At 39.9% G+C, this 17,500-nt stretch overlaps 2 protein-coding genes across 4 annotated transcripts in view; one reads left to right on the top strand and one right to left on the bottom strand.

The window, feature by feature from the left end:
- LOC138057741 (probable glycoprotein hormone G-protein coupled receptor) overlaps window positions 1–6,200 on the top strand; it is an 11,416-nt gene extending 5,216 nt beyond the window's left edge. For all 3 annotated transcript variants that reach the window (XM_068903661.1, XM_068903663.1, XM_068903662.1), the window contains exons 3-5: window positions 1,894–1,968; window positions 3,187–3,258; window positions 4,525–6,200. In XM_068903661.1, coding sequence (XP_068759762.1) covers window positions 1,894–1,968; window positions 3,187–3,258; window positions 4,525–5,980 — 1,603 coding nt within the window. In that variant the 3' untranslated portion in view covers window positions 5,981–6,200. The remainder of the gene's footprint in view (window positions 1–1,893; window positions 1,969–3,186; window positions 3,259–4,524) is intronic.
- A 3,817-nt stretch (window positions 6,201–10,017) lies between these two features.
- LOC138057740 (uncharacterized) overlaps window positions 10,018–17,500 on the bottom strand; it is an 11,418-nt gene continuing 3,935 nt past the window's right edge. The window contains exons 2-6 of the mRNA XM_068903660.1: window positions 14,686–14,829; window positions 12,473–12,674; window positions 11,115–11,285; window positions 10,305–10,378; window positions 10,018–10,044 (exon numbers count right to left, since the gene is read on the bottom strand). Coding sequence (XP_068759761.1) covers window positions 10,033–10,044; window positions 10,305–10,378; window positions 11,115–11,285; window positions 12,473–12,674; window positions 14,686–14,829 — 603 coding nt within the window. The 3' untranslated portion in view covers window positions 10,018–10,032. The remainder of the gene's footprint in view (window positions 10,045–10,304; window positions 10,379–11,114; window positions 11,286–12,472; window positions 12,675–14,685; window positions 14,830–17,500) is intronic.

Raw genomic sequence — 17,500 nt, 5'->3', positions numbered from 1 at the left:
AAATCATTGTTAATTAGAATACAATATTTAATAATACAATACAATACAATACAATATTTAACGAGGGTAGCATATTAATGTAAGCAGTTTTCTAACAGGTGGCCCTAAATCTACCTAATTTATACATATTACACAGAGTGTTTCTAATATCATCAGTTTAATAAGTTTTTTTCCTCATCGGTAATGAGGAAGCTCAAAAATAGATCACAGGGCTTGTCATATTTGAGTTTCCTCTTTATTTACGTCATACAAATTAGCTGGAAGAAGCAAGGAATATAAGGAATAACTTATGTACATCTTAGAAGACTGAGCTTCATTTTAAAAAGCTCAAATTCAAGTGAATTGGATAGCCCTGAAAGCATTTTTAACTAAGCTCTGAAAGGAAAGGAGAAGAAAGGAAAGGAAAGGAACTTTATTTAAGTGTCTAGTCGTTCTAGCTATGGAGCGCTATTTGGGGTCACTGTAAACTGAAATTAACAATTAACGCAAATCAAGTCAAATGTTGGATTTTGAAGAAAGGGGAAACCGGAGTACCCGGAGAAAAACCTCTCGTTGCAGAGAACAGAACCAACAAACTCAACCCACATATGACCCAGAGTCCCGGAATCGAACCCGGGCCACATTGGTGAGAGGCGAGTTCTCTTCATCCCTGCACCCCTAGAACTTTGCTTTTGCCTTTTAAGACAAAGTTAATTAAGAAAAATTAGGACCTTGCTATTGAGTGGAGAATTGATTGATATAAGTTATACGACGTGGAAGCTAGACAATATGATCCGATAATCCCAGTGTTGGTAACGAACCTTGTTTAACCAACAGGAAGTAGCTGCCAAAGCCCTGAGGAAGTAGATCCTACTTGCGTCCAAATGTAACGTTCTGAAAATACTCGGTGCAATGGGGCATTACATGCGTCTTTGCTCACTAAAAACAGAAATTGTCAAATATGACGTTTCTCAAGTTCCGTTCGTCAGGTTGTAAACCGAGTTTCGATAGTTGGATGCGGCGGAATCTTCTATGGTAAAATCGTATACTTGTTCCTATAATATCCCTGCGGCTTCTTCAGCCCCTATTACCCTGATGCCTACGGCCGTCGAACGGGGATTTTTTAGTACTTTAGCAATAAAAGCGCGCGCATGGCCGATCGGGAAGAATGATAATAGCGACCTTCAGATTGGAGTACAAGGCCGACAACGAGGACAAGTTTTCAATTCTGACCACCCGGATTTTGAAATATTCGTTCTCTAAATGTGATGTGCGTGCTCAGTACAGAAAACTCGTACTCGTTAATACGCAGAGTGCGTAACGGTAGCACTGAAACTAGGCTGTAATTGGTGAAGTGATCATAATCTACGCGGTGTTAAACGGGAATTACATGAATTGTGTTAAATTGACTTGAGCTGAGACAACAGTAAATGGATTAGAGTGGTTTTCAATTGAGTGTCGAAAGTAATAAGCGAATTGCTTTGGTTTTCCATTTACTTCGCTCGGTGATTGGTTCAAAGTTCTCGCGCCATTTTTTCAGCCAATCAGAAGTGAAACCAAAACCAGTCGTGGCTTGCGCGTGCACATTTTCCCGCGCTTTATATCGACTACGTGTAATTACTTCTATTTTTGATTGGTTTGCCGTATTTTTTCCGTACTTTTTGCTTGTCGAAAGTAATTACTTTGGTTTTGGTTTTACGACACTCTATTGAAACTCGCTCTCTAATGAGTTAGCCATTGAAAGTTCAAATCGCCACCTCCAATATGTGGTTAGCCGGGCCAGTGCGAAAATGCCCTCCGGGGGCAAAGTTCGCCTTCTTGCTTGACCAGCGAAGACAGCCTTTGCTAGCACGTAGCTTTGGTGCTGATTTGACAACGTGCTTAAAGTAATGGTTCATCCATGTTTATTCTCAGGGAGATATTGCTGTCTGAAGACATAGAAACTGTTCCAAATGGATCGTTCAAGAACTTTACTAACCTGAGAGAGCTGTAAGTGATTTTTTAGAACTTTTTTGGTGTTTGAGAACGGCACACACGGTTCGCCTGGCCAAGAATTCCATGTTTTTTTTTTCTGAGCCGAACATCAACTATATATATATATATATAGTAAGTAAAAAGGAAGCGAGGACGGACAACTTCTGACGTTAAAAAGTTAAAAAATTAAAAATTTACTAAAACGTTTCGGTCAAAGACCTTCTTCAGTTATGACAACTTTTGAATAAAAACGAAACTTAAATAAGATTTAGGCGCTAACAATTACACAATACCAAGTGACAGCTGTCAAAAAAATATAAGATTGCAAAAAAGAAGAACAAAAAGTGGTGCTAATTTCTAGATGACAAAAAGGCTAAATTAGCGAAGCAAAAAAATTAACAAAACCCGTAGAGGGGCCCTTAAACAATATAAATCATAATGAGCTTCCCGGCCAGGGCCTTTGAGTTCATCTAAAACCTAAGGGCCTGACGAAATCCAAGAAAAGGGCCTTAGAACGGTTGATCATGTATGAATGTACTCTATGGGAAAGGAAACTAATTACCGGTATAACAAATTCTGTTCTTTGAATGAAATTCCTTCTTTTTATTTAAGCCGTGGGGTGCTAGAGAGAACAGCTGAGCACTCTAATAAGCCTCTTTTGTAATTAAAAGCCTATCGATTTCTTCAGAGTTGCATGAAGCCTGCACCTGATCAATGCATTGAAATGAAAAATCATCTAGGGTATGTGGGATTTTGTTAAAATGCACTGCTACTTCGCAAGTTGTTTTGTTTGTAAGCATAGCAGACTTGTGATTACAGAACCTAATTCTAAAATCAGTGGTGGTAGATCCCACATATTGCAAGCGACATTTCTTGCAAGAGGCTAAATAAATAACGTTTTTAGAATCGCAGGAAAGACTGGAATGAATGGTGTATTTTTTTTCCGTCTTAAAACTAAGGAAAGATTTAGATTCCACAAAGAAATTCTTACAAAGATCGCATCTATTTCTATTGCATTTAAAACAACCATTGTTGTGGTGATCCGTTCGTCCCTCTGCGGCGGTTTTCAAGCGGGATATCGATGGTGCTAACAATTCTTTAAGGTTTTTGACCGACGGAAGGCTGGTATGACAGAGCCTCGAGGGAATCGCCTTCTTGCAGGAGATTTTACGGGTTAAATGAATTTACTACCATCTTCCCTTAATTACTGTATACTTGTTTTTCATTCTGCAGAGATCTCTCTCACAACAGCATCGCAGTTATAGAAGAAGGTGCCTTTTCAAATCTCAGTTATCTACAGCGCTTGTAAGTGTTGCTAGAATCACTACTTCATTTAATCTCGACTGAGCGAATTACTGTTAAAAAACGAAAAATTTAGTTTCTTACATCGTGATTGTGTCGAAAGCCGCACGCGCGGAGCACCATGGGTAAGGAAATGTTATCATCTGTGCGAGAAATTTTGGTGTTGGTCAACGTACGACCGTCCACCCCTCCGTATATGACAATGCGACCAGCATCACGTGACCATATCGCGGGCTCAAGTTTAGAGCTCATCCAAGCGGCCATGCACTATAGCTACAGTCACCGAGATTAAAAGTCTGCGGTTACATGTGCGCCCTCCCCCACCCATTGGATGTGGGGTGGGGGGAGGAACGGGGCACGTGCACTTTTAATTTCGTGCGAATTAACAAATTGATGTCAGTTTTTTATGCGTCTGTCCTATTGATCACGAATTTCGTCATAACATTGTCAAAGCAACCATCACCTCGTGGATCCGCAGACTACTTTGTCAAAACACCACTACTTTGCAGACCACTTTGTCAAAGCTCGAGAAGAATGCGAAACAAAAATGCCAGAAACTTCAATCTGACGCGAGCAATATCGCGTCATTATCGCATAAGTTATAAATTTGTGTGTCTATCCGCTTTTTGACAATAAAAATTAGCCAATGAGGGCACGAAAATTTTGCAGTCATTGTAAAACCTTTGTTAGAGCCACAAAGTGCATATTTGTCCCAAGATTTTTGTTCATGATTGTAGTTTACAGCGTACACATTTGATATTGGACATCAATGCTATGATCAGTTGACACCTGTCAAAACATAGTGTCCGCTGACCAGTATTCCGTGACCATATCGATGTCAACTTTTTTAGAGTTGACCGCTGTTCAGGTACTGGGTTTCGATTGGATCGCAGGCTAAATTAAGGTTAATTTGTTGTAAGAATAAGTAACCCGGAAGCTCCGCTTTTAGGCTTGGATAAATCTATATATTATAATCTATTTTATGACTAAATTTTGTTTTTCGTGCTGATGTGGTATCTGTCCGCACTCGAATATTTCATATCCGCGCGCGGTCATGTAGTGTCGTCTATCTGTTTCAGCTAGGAATATCTTACTACGAGAACCAAATAGAACTTTTTGCCTGTAAACTTATTGCAGAAGACATACGCTGCTAGGATGCGCCACTTTTTGATTAGGATCTTTCCAGTGCTAGAATCTACTATCCGCTACTTCAACAGCCCCTGAGAAATGTAACTTTAAACCTTCAATTAATTTGTTTGCAACCCGCAGAGACCTATCCTCTAATCAACTTGCCAAATGGGATGGAAATTGGACGAATGAATTGCCACGGTTGGTATTTCTGGATGTTTCTGGCAACGCCAACCTCGCACTTCCAGCAGGCCTACTGAGACGTCGTAAACTCAAAGAAATTCGAGGAGTGACCTGGAACGAGCAATGCTCGAACTGTACGTTGATGAGGAACTACACTTTGGAACATGGTGATTTAAACAACGAGGATGTTAACATCACCACAGCACGGCTTGTAAACGGAGATTACATTGTTGGGAACAAGATAAGCTGCCGCGGGAATAGACTCGTTGTAAGCCAACATCTTGTGAAGTATGCCGAACATGGATTTTTCCCTTTATGTTTAAAGGAGAAAAACTCGGCGTGTTTCAGAAGCGAGGTACAAGTCACCCCACTTCACCGTTGTTGGGATCTGGATAACAAAATTTTAAATGTGGTTTTCTTTATATCGCCCATTGCTTTGGTCTTGAATCTCACCGTCCTGTTAGTTTCGCTTACAACAAGAGTTCTTCGTCGGAATGTCACCATGCTGTTGACGGCCAACATGGCGGCTAGTGACATCCTGATTAGCGTGTACTCCGTAATCGTGGTCACTACTCGAAAAATGACGTATGTGGAATATTTAGTGATCTTGGAGGACCTCTGCAATGCTATCGGGTTCATATGGGTTACGGGGCAAATTGTGAGCGTAAAAACGTCACTTTTTCTTACGATTGAACGTCATTTGGCCATCGTTTATTGTATGGCGCCATCCATCCGAATGACCCGTCGAACAGCGGTCATCTTGGTTGCATGTACATGGTGTTTGGGCGTGGCCTTTGCTGTCTTACCCCTGGTGAATATTTCCGTGTATACAAGCAACACATATTGCATTCCTATTCGCCCGACCAAGGACATACCGCATTCGTACGAAATGAGTATAGCGTTATCGTTATGGGGCATGTTAGTATACTTCACAACTGTGCCCTTGTATATTAAGACCTTCATTTCGATAAAGAAAACAAGTCAGAGAGCTGGAATCAATAGAGACGGACTTGTAGCAAAGAAAATTGCCATCTTGGTCATGAGCAACATGTTATTTTTCTTTCTACCGATTGTGATCGCTTTTCTGTGGCTAACAACGAACTTGAAGGAGACAATGTCGCCGCAGAGCAGAGAGATTCTGACTGGTGTAATACCAACATTGTTATTCAGCTTCAATGCCTTTATTAACCCTCTGCTTTACGCTTTCCGAGCGGAGAAGTTTCAACGGGCGATCAAGATGAGAATAGAGACAATTTGCCTGGGGAAACCTAGAACGACCTCTCGGGCGCATGTGTACTCTAACCACGCTGTTTTAGAGAAAAAGCGCCATTGTACGTTGCCGCCATCTTTAAAACAGTGCAGTGATGCTTTAGGCTCGAAAGTGGACGACGCAGTTGCTGATTCGAGGATATGAGAACGATTATGCCACCTTAGTTTCCTATTCTGCCGAGTTTCTCCAGAGGTATCGGTTTGAGCTAATTAAAGGTTATTTTTTTTGGTATTTTTAGGAGGACGAGGTGATACGGGAGTTCTATAAGGGCGAAGCCTCCGATGAATAATAATCTTTTGCTAAAGGCATATTCTTAGTATTTGTATGAAATAGGATTCAATTAAAAGGATAAAATTCCATTTTACCTGGTGAAATTTGGTTTCTTGCATAAGCTACAGAGGGCTACGTTTTGAACAATAGGAAGGAAATATTTGTGTCTTTTACAGCCTGCTGCGAAGATTGGAATGAATGACGGAAGTTTTCGATTAACAAGGGAAAAGGTTGGGAAGCTAATTGTTATACAATATAGATTTCGTGCACTTAAAATCGTAGCCTTCTTGTAGCCGTACCCACCCCTTCCCCCGTTTTTCCTCTGGTGGTGGGATTACTGTGATTGAGTTTTCTTTTGAATATGTTCTTCGCTGTTGTCTTATCTGCGACCATTTTAGATCTGAGGTGCACGTTTGATCTGACAAAAATGTCTTCGGGTTTGCTGGTTTCCAATTTGTCGTAAAACGTCACGTTTTGTATCGGTTCCCGCATTTGGGATTGAATTTGATTATCATAGAAGTCTATCCACACGGACCGGAGGACTTGGTCGAGGGAGATGTTTGAAGAGAAATTATGAAGAATATGTTCTCAGAGGGCGATGTGTTTTTCATTAATATACTATTCTTGACAGTCATTTTTTGCGGCTCCTCTCTTTCTCTCACTGATACCTTGATGAAAATGAAAGGTTCACCTCACGTTTGTATACTCACTTTGCGATCAAAACCTCAAATTTGGGGCAGGATCGCACCTCTTGTTGAACAATATATTTCATTGGCTGTCTAGTGTGTTACTTCCTGGCACTGAACGGAGGATAAATAAATGTGATTCCTTGCGAGAAAAAAGAAAACGAACGCCAAGTGAAAAATAAGCCGGGGTAAGATGCCTTTTGTTGAACTTAACTCGGTGTTAGCGATGACCATACTTTGAGAAACGTGGCCAAGGACATATTATTGGTTGAATGAGAAAACAAAATCGTGCTGCGCGTGTACCGATACGCACGTGCATGGTACATTTCTTCGCCGTTATCAGCAAAACAGCAACGAAAACGAGAATGACCATATTCAACTTGGAAGATGAATAATTCCAAAAATGGTCAATTTTAAGGCAATTGCTTCTGCGAGCTAAAAATCTAAGAAAAATGGAAGCGCTACGACCTCCTAGCTATATCATGGAGAGGACAATAACCTCTTAGAGATATGACGAGTTTATGACGATATGACGAGTTTATCAAAAGCAGGTAAAATGAGGATTTTCCGAAATTTCCTTAATTATAATAGGACCAAGAGAAAGTTTTAAGAAATGATCGACTTTGAAAGAAAACTCCTAGGCGTTAACAATAGGGAATTAAAATTGACACGACCTTCGCCTTGATTGGATGTGCATAATATCTCTACGAAAAATATATTCTACAGCCCAGTTTTAAGAGTAATAATTGAGAATAAAAAAGAGAATAAAAATCATTATTAGGAGCGAGGATGGCACAGTCGGTTAGTGCGTGGCCTTGGTGCAAGAGGTCCTGAGTTCGATTCCCGGATCTCACATCCTTGTTTCGACTTCTTTCCATTCTGTGTAGCTTAAGTAGCTTTAAATACCCGTAAAACGGAGCACTGATGGCGAGGGGGGAGTAAAATTAGAGCACCGTCGACCTCAGGTTTGTCAGTTTAATTACAGTTACGAGTTATCGACGTTAGATATGGTTGGTTTACTTTGCTTTACTTTACTTTTTTTACTTTTATAATCGAAAAGGTAGAAGCATTGTCGCCCGGTTTTGCTGCATTATTTTATCCGTAGTTTTTTACTGTTGCAATCTAGAACACTTTTTTTTTACCACTATAGAGGAAAGACTACTTCAAAGCACAATACAAACAAGTCCTCTCACTGAACGTATTACAATGAGCTTCTCCGTAACCAGGCAACAAAGTTTTCTCAAAAACAGCCAATCAGCATGTGGAAACTGACAGGTGCGCTTCTTTGAAAAGTTCGCAAAGGCTGATTGGTTAAACACTAACTGAAAAAATATTTCATTGCGCATGCGTGACCACAGTAAATCGTGTCCTATTGTCAGTAGAATGGAGCCAGCGTTCACTGAAGAAATGGCAACAATGCTTCTTAGCCGTCATCCTAGTAAGTAAGTCCATTTTCGGAGGCAGAAGTAGGATTTGTTTGGATATATATCTACAATCAGTGGCAAAAGTCTTGGAACGCTCAGCATTTTATGCTTTTTTTTTTCAATAATTCCCCCTCTGCATCAGGACACTATTGCTGATCGTAAAGAGATATTTCCTAGTCTATTCAACATTGCTTGGGGGTGGGGGGGGGGGGGGGGGGGGGGGGGCTTCTATTTAAAGCTTTTAGTGGAATTCTGACACTTATGCTTACTTTATCAAGTGTAAGAGGCTGTCACGTCCCAACTAATTTTACCACTGATTGTCGCCGGCGTTCACGTTTGTTTATTAGCAAAAGTAAAAAACGAGTCAGTTGTAAATTTGTCCCTTTCGACAATGAAAATATTTCCTTTCTTCTGTTATGTTACCAAAATTGAACTGTCTTTAGGAAAACACAAGAGGGAAAACAAATTTAACGTGACTAATTCCCTGCTTCCTCGCGAGGGGGTGTTGCCTCACGAGATTGCTCAAGATATTGGGTCACTGGGAAAACACGCGCCTTTTGTAATATCTCTACCACGATGGGGAGATGTTCTCGGTCTACACCGAACAACAAATCTAATAGTTCTCTGGTTTCCTGTTTTGCTTCCGGAGGGAAGACGTCCTCAGGCTTGCAAGAATTCTGTCTTTGGATGCCACCGTCCTGTAAACAATTCAGAGGGGAAAGAATCCTTTATCAATCAAGAAACTGCCGTGACTTCTAGGCAAGCAATCCCTATACTTCATTTGTTGGGATAGAAACTTTGGCACATTACGTCACAGGCGTTATCCCGGAATTACGCTAAAAGAAATGACGCAAAGCCGACTCGCATGTGTCCAGAAATAATGGCAATATAAGCTCCATCAGTAAGTGTCCTTTTAAGTCATCACTGTTAAACAGAGTAGCGCAAGAGTGAATTAGATAATAGTGTTGATCTATCACTTTGCGGCATTGCCCCAGCACGCTCACAAATAGATTTATTTTTAGATACACTTTGCGCGGGAAACAAACGAAGGGCTGCAAATTTTAACCAATCAGAAGAAGCCATGTCACGCGTTATTTTCAAAGACATGACAACTGATTTTCGCGAGAACGGGTATTCTAGCTAAAAATAGACTCATTTGTAACTGTGCTGGGGAGCCCTCCCATGCCATAACAACACTCTTATCTAATTCACTCGTGTGGCGTGCTTCTCTTGACATGCAGTTGTTCACTATAATGTCACTTGACAAAAAATATGTCGGCCACCTTAAATGTGTCCCAAACTAATCCCTCTTTATTTTGGTTTGTTTTTCCTTTTTTTTTTCTTTTTAGAAAGGCAAAATGGTTATAGTTGACAGAAAAAACTTGACACTCACGGCTTACCTTAACCCAAAAAGTGAGGATCTTTCACCATTTAACATCCTAAGCAACAAACAGCCAGTTTTCCATACATCGTCGGACCACCCTCCAGCTTCCTAGATAAAAAGCCAGAATTTCCTTCAAACATCACCAGATGCAATTAATGTTATTCGTCTATTCGGTCCAGCAATGATTTTTTTTGTGCAGTACGTTATTGAACCCGCATCAATTATTACAAGAAATTTAAAAGTACCTCATAAGTAACTAAAATGAATTTACTAATATAAATCCATTTTTGCAAGTTACTAAAAAACTAGAAACTACAGGTTGTATAACATCTAGGAGGTAGTGTGGCCCATTGGTTGGGACGTTTGCCTTGAGTTCCGGAGATTCAAGACCCTTTCTGACCACTCGTTGAATATATCCTGGTAGTCCCTGGTTCAACTTCTCAGCTGCAATTAAAAGCACTTCTATTAAAAATAATGACAAATTTATCCCATGAATAGTATTGAACCACTTTAAAGAGTTCATTTTAAGTTTCTTTTTTCAAGATGGCACGGTGTATTAATTTGAAATGAAACTGTCTTAGTTTGTTGTCAACAGTTGTTTGCGGGTTCATCTTGTTAACATCAGAAGATGCCGATTGTATGCGCTTCAGGTGTGAATGGTTCAAAAACTAGTAGAAGGTTTCATGCTTCGTTCTTAGTCTAACCTTGATGTTTGTGGCTGATCCAAAACCTGTTAGCTTAGCGTGGATACAATGTTCATCGAGAAGCAGGTTATTTCCTACATAAAACATACAGACCGTGATTAATACAAGTTCATTCAAATGTTACTTTCTCAGGATGACACAAAGAACAGGCGACAAGTTATTCATCTTAATGTCCTTTAATAGGGACGACCTGAAGCGATATTATTTCCCGTGGTTGTATTTATTTTGCCATTACTCCAATTCTCTCGGCGTGGAAAGTGTGGACAATCATTTCAGGAATAAAATAGGTCGGAACGGTGTGGACACGTGAACGCAGAAAATGGAAAATTTATCGTCAGGTGGTCACGTTCTCCACCTAACTTCAAATTTGGCCAATTCAAGTCGTTGCCGGGACTATAACGGCAAAGAAAGGTACAAAAATGTAAGACGCACGTGCAGGGCGAGCAGAGCTTTTGTTTTTGCTCAATATACCTATTGTTTTGTTGCCTGTAAAAGTAAAGTAAAGTAACCATATTTAATGTCAATAACTCGCAACAGTAATTCAACTGACAAACCTGAGGTCGACGGTACGCTCATTTTACTCCCCCCTCTCCATCTGTGCTCCGTTTTACGGGTATTTAAAGCTACCTAGCTACACGGAAAGGAAAGAAGTCGAAACAAGGACGCGAGATCCGGGAATCGAACTCAGGACCTCTTGCACCATGGCCGCGCACTAACCGACTGTGCCATCCCTGCGGGAAATGCTCCTCCGTTTTCGACTGGATTGCTTATGGCAACCTTAGTAAATAGCCTTAAAGAGGACTTGATCACCTTTGATATCTCTATGCACTATCCCTTTGCTGTGTAGGAACTCTAAAGCTTTAAGCGTGTCCTCCAGGTAGTAAAAACAATCATTTTCAGGAATAATTGGCCAGACTGTCATCTCCTGAGCGTCACGATATGAAGCCTTTTGTCGTTCAACTAGTTCTTTTATTGTTCCACCTAAAAAAATAACTGTCATTAATTATTACCAAACAAATAAGTGAGAAAAACGGCAAGACTTCGCCTCTTTCTTGCCTTGAATACAGTAAGAGAGTAGCTTTTAAGCGTATTGCAGTTTTACAGTTAAAATCGAAAATTTTCGGGATTGACGAGGGAGGAACCTTGGATCAATTAAGCAATGTAACGGCTGTGTAACGGTATTTTAGGGCGGTTCAGGAAAATTTTTGAACTTGAAAATGCTAATATGTCCATTGATGCATCTCTTCGGGCCTGTTGCATTTTTTGTTTGGTCTGTAATCATCCAGGGTGACGTAATTTGGAGGACTGGGAAGAAAAATTTTAACGCCGTATCCCACAACCGCGCGCGGCCTTAGGTGTTGTTTCCAAACTCTCTTCAGTATTGCCATCGCCAAAACTGAACAGATTATTACGTGTCTACCACAATTCTTGTTACTGAATGAACATTCAAGTAGACCCGACAAGATTTCACCCCGCCTCTGCCATGTTGAATTCGAAAATAAGGCCGCGCGCGGTTGTGGGATACGGCCTTAAAATTTTTCTCCCCAGTCCTCCGAATTACGTCACCAGATCACCTGGGGAAAACAATCGTGCTGCACGTGCTGCACGTGCTGATATTCTTGCTGCACGTGCAGCACGCACCTCAGTGCATTTCTTTGCCGTAGTCCACAATACAACAACGTGAAATCACCAAATTTCAGGTTTTGACAATAACGTGAGCGTACAACAGGAAATCCTTTACTATTAATTTTCACTTTAGAACCCTTCCTATAAAACCCAGTTATATGATAGTTTGCCCCTATTGTTCAAGGTGAAAGGACAAGGTCGCTCTAAAATGTGAATAATTTTTGTACCCACCAACTTAAAAGACTACTTATTAACAGTTGTTTCAGTCCCCAATCTGAATCCTGGCCTAGTTAAATCTCTCTCGAAAGAAGCCAAAAACACCAAATGAAGAGCCGCCATTTTGAGCGAAACTTAGTAACCCGGCTGGCTGGTCAGTGACGTCATTCAGTCCGACTTGGCGGGAAGCTCAAAACACAGCCGATCTCAATGTGCTGTTGTGGCTGTTCACTTTTGTTTTGTTCCTTGTAACTTGAAAATGCCATCGTGTTCAACCCCATATTGCAAAAACAGTAAATATTTGAATAACTGTTATCAGGATATACCTTTCTGCATAGCTATTATCTGAGGAAAATGAACCTTGATATCAGATAAAAGCCTGAGAGAAGCTGTGGTACCTGCCATAAATTCCATGAAAATATGTGCATTTCTGCCGCTTAGTTTGGCACCATAGTAGTCAACAATTTCCTTGATTCGCTCTCTCTTCGCCAGCTCTAAGGCCAGCAGCTCATTCCTCCTGTATTGACACTGAAAGTCAGGTTAAAAGAAACCAAAATTATAGAAAATAGGTTAATTAAAATGACCAGAAGGGGTGGAGTGTTAAGTGTCGATGAAGCGATGCCCCCTTAATAAACGCAAACAATGATCCCCCCTTCTTGGAGGGGGGACAATAGCGAACACTACTACAATAGGGTCCCCTTCCCCTTTAAGAGGACAGAAATCCGCGTGAAATCCTCACAAAAAAAAGTCTACGTATGTTCATGGCCAAAACCGAATGCCTTCCAAACTTACTCATTAAACGATTCATATCATTATATTGTCACTGACAGGAGGTCCCGACCGAGTTTTCTTGGTTTCTCTGAAGCTCGACACTCTTAAAGGCACACACGTCTCTATTAGTGGTACATCTGTTGTCGGTCAAATCCGTTCTCAGGTTAAATCCCTTTTTACCTTGGTTAAATTGGAGATCCTCATTGTACCTAGGTTGAATATGCACTCTAACAAGTTTAAAGTAGCTATCAAGCCCTAAAACGTAACGAAAACACCTATACCTTCCCTCAAGCTCTGTCTTACGCATCTCAACACCTGTATCATCTTATCGCTTTCTTTATTCTTACACATATCCATTCAGTCTCAACACTACAACATAGTAAGGGAACAAAGAACTGTACTATGCACTTATACCAGTACTCGAATACGGACCCTCCAGACCTGTAGTCCTTTGTCTTCACCACTACACTACAACGACAAACATTCTCAACCCAACACAGTTCTTTTCATTATTTACTTTATTATAATAAGTCAATTGATACATGATCCATGTATAATAACCAAAACTAATTCTTCCTTGACTCTAGTTTTTCTCTAGGCTTAATTTAGGCTCCAAAAAAAGGTTCTTCGGTTCGCCTAATTGCGTATTCAACCTAGGTAAAAACGAATTCAAATTGAGGACAGATTTTACCGGCAACAAATCCACCAGGAGGCTCTTCGTCTGCTAATTACAGTTATCATGTAACAGGGATCGTGCTGGATTTAGTCTACAAAATTCCAGGAGTATTCAAGGAGTTTTCAAGAACCAGAAATTTAAAAGTTTTCAAGGAGTCTTTGTAAGACGTTTTCAGCTATGCCATACATCGTGTTTCAGTGAGGTGTTTTTGCTGAAAAAGCCTACCTTGATATTCCTTCCCCCATCCTGCAAGTTAAGTGCACGCCAGGCATTTTAATTTTCGTTTTAATATTTCCTTAATAGTCAAATTTGGGTTCAAATTTTACATGTCTCTTTCACTTAGCACGATGCAATCTCAACAATTTTTATCCAAGCAAAAATTCAAGGAGTTTTCAAGCAGTTTTCCACAAAATGCTTTTTTTCAAGGGTTTATCAAGCTCCCTTGAAGTCCAAATTTAAATTCCTGGGCTTTTCAAGGACGTCAAGGAGTAGCACGAACCCCGATGCAAGTTAACTCAAATAAACTGAAATCAAACATTGGTTTTTGAGGAGAGGAGAATCCTGAAGTACCCGGGAAAAAACATCTCGGTGCAGAGTATAGAGAACTAACAAACTCAACCGACATCTGCCGACATATGACCCCGAATCTGGGAATCGAACCCGGGGCGAATGCTTTAAGCACAACAAACAAACTAGTGGTAAGAAAAATAAGCGAGCTCGGCTTTTATTTTGTAGGGTTCGTTTAAAGATGAATGATTTACGATAGATTTTTAATATCAAACATCAAACGAAAGATTTTGTTTGATAAAACAAATTTATTACAGGTGCTTTTCACGTTGCGTAATCGCCGCCATATTGGTAGTCTTCTTCGCAGCCGTTGCTGGGAGCGTCACGCAACGCTCGCCACACAAACGGCTCTCACTGGCTTCATTTGTTCGTGCATTACACCGTTGTCACTTCGTCCTCAAGAGATTGGTTGCAAGGCACCTATAGCCGGAAGTCGAAATTGCAGGTGAAATCCAGGATAATCCTTTTTCAAGCAGATTAAAGAGACTCTAGGCTGTTCCTTAGAGGTACCCGTGGTTATCTCACCTTCTTAATGCAAAAGAGGAATCCTTCAGATTCATCCTCTGTTGATGCCACAAAACACTCTCCAAAAGCTCCAAACCCAACTTGTTCAATTATGTTGTAGTGGTTTCCTTCCTTGAACTGACCATTCTCAATCGAGAATTTTTCCTACAACGTCCAAACAAAAGAAGACTCAATAGCACAATTAACCTGAGGCTATTCACCATGCATAGATACTCACCTCGCATATGAAAAGTCATTAGTTTTGACTGTTGAACTCGGAAATGCTTATCAACGAACCTGTCAGGGCTCTACTTCCCTGCCAAACAATTGTTAACCATCCACACGGATGGGAAATTTTACACCTGACAGGTTTGGTTTAAGAAACAGGTGCTGCTTCGGTGGATTGAATAGAGAGCTTAATTAAGCATGCGCGTTTTGAGACGCGAACGGCAACGGGAAGAGAACATGTCGCGTGCCCAGACAGTGGTATCACCCAGAATTTTATGCTAATCATCTCTAATGGGGAAAAGATAATTAGCAATGTAAACGTGGTTGTGTGAAGACAAGTGAAAAGGGAGAAAAGCTCACTTCCGGTTGCCCTCGAGCTTCTCAAAAAACTCCCTAATTTTGGTCACAATGGACGGATTGAGTCTTATGAGAGGAGAAATCACATCCACCATACATGGGCCTCTCAAATTTTTTTTTTTCGATCTGAATTTAGCCTGTGGTCATAATGCGTGGCTATTTTTAGTGGCGCACCTGATTGGTTAGTTGTTCATGCATGAGCAGGAGACCAATTAACAAATCGAATGTGGTTCAGCGTTGTCTCGGTACTCTTATCGACAACGATATTCATCATCTCAGTGGTCAAAATGTTGTAGACTCACATGTACCTGCTACGAGTACTGCGTAAATTCCCCAAATTGTATTCGCTGGTATGCTACGTCACGCAATGTTAGAAAAATGCCGTTTTATTCTTGTAAACTTTGTTTCGGTTGAACTACGCACCTTTCAATGAAGCAAAACGATCCATTTCATATATCATTTCATCGTTGAAGTAAAACGAGTTTAAAAGCGGCCATTTGCATATGACTCCTTTCCTTTTTCACGAGTCCTTATTCCTCCGTACTCCGGTCTTTCTCGTTGAAGTAATTTACATTCTTTCGTGAGCATGAATTATCCAATCAGATGCCGAGAAAAACCACCGTCGGCTTCTTGGTGTGACGGAATTAATTAAAAATTGGCCACGTTTTCCTTGCTGTAACAATTATATAGATAAATATCTTATATAGCAGTTTTTATAATTCTTACAACTCAACAGTGAATAGCCCTGAGTCTTAAATGTTGCATGTTATTTAAAGGCCTTTTTCGTGAGTGCATCGAAGTATACAAAAAACCACCCAAATTGATCTCGTCAACTGATCCCGAATTGATTGAAAGTCGGAGAGGTAGTATTGAAATCGGTTCAGACTTTAACTTAATTTTAACTTTATTCATTTTTAGTATAAATACACAGGTGATTATACAAAACCGCGCGTTCTCATTGGCTCGCTATCTCGGATTATCAGCAGATAATCACCTCGACGGACAAAATGGCTGCCAGTAGTCGTTTTGCCACTGTAAAGTGAAGATGATTTCGCGTTGAAATGTTTTTTTTTTTCTCTTTTTTGAAATAATCACCTGTGTATTTATACTAAAAAAATTATTCGCCTCAGGCTCAGTGATTATCGGTGAATATTCACCTCGACTTCGTCTCGGTGAGTATTCCCCGATAATCACTGAGCCTGAGGCGAATAATTGTTAAATATTGCCCAAGTATCAACTTAAAGTTTTCAAATGCGCATTACAACAAATATCCCTAAATAGTGACAATATAAAATATAAATATGCTAATACTAATAATGTAAGATGACTATAGACTACTAATTGGAAGTAACTATGAGCTAATAATATCAATAAAATATGCTAACTACTAATATGGTTAAAAAAAACTGTTCTTATATACATATAATACAATAAATAATTAATAAGTTCAGAGTTCCTAATTTAAAAATAAGTGTTATACAAATTTAATTTAAATCAAAGGCTACTCTAAAAAGATATGTCTTTAGCTGTGATTTAAAAATAGTGATGCTTGCAGAGGTCCTAATATAATTGGGAAGTTTATTCCAAAGTTTCGGTGCAGCAAAGCTGAAAGACCTATTACCTAGTGTTGGTAATGTTTTAACTTTAGGGGGATCTAGTACCAAACTATTATTAGATCTTAAATTATAATTTGATGGCTTCTTAAGGGTGACTAAGTCACATATATAAGATGGTGCTAAAAAATTTATTGCTTTGAATGTGAGTAAAAGTATTTTAAAATGAATTCTATATTTAACTGGCAGCCAGGGTAAAGTCATAAGAAGTGGAGTGATATGGCAGAATTTGCTCTCTTTTAAGATGAGTCTTGCGGGAGCATTTTGAATTCTCTGCAGTTTTTCTAGTTGGTATGCAGGAATATTGTAGAACAAACTGTTACAATAATCCATGCAGTCTTGCTGAAATAAACACATGAATCAGTGACTCCGTAGATTCCTTGGATAGGTAGCGTCGGATACGTCTAATGTTATAAAGATAATAGAATGCTGCTGTGCAAGTCTTAGTAATGTGGGCATCCATTGACAGCTTATTGTCTAGCCACACACCAAGGTTCTTCACCGGTTTCCCAGCAACCAAGATCTTTTCTGCCCCAATCGTTAAACAGTCAATGTTAACCTTTTTTAGTTGTTGTCTGGTCCGATGACAAAGAATTCAGACTTTTTATCATTCATGAATAATTTATCCCTTGATAACC

The sequence above is a fragment of the Montipora capricornis genome, chromosome 7, assembly GCF_036669925.1.
Source record: "Montipora capricornis isolate CH-2021 chromosome 7, ASM3666992v2, whole genome shotgun sequence".
Taxonomy (NCBI): Eukaryota; Metazoa; Cnidaria; class Anthozoa; order Scleractinia; family Acroporidae; genus Montipora; species Montipora capricornis.
This window is presented reverse-complemented; position numbering and strand designations above follow the sequence as displayed.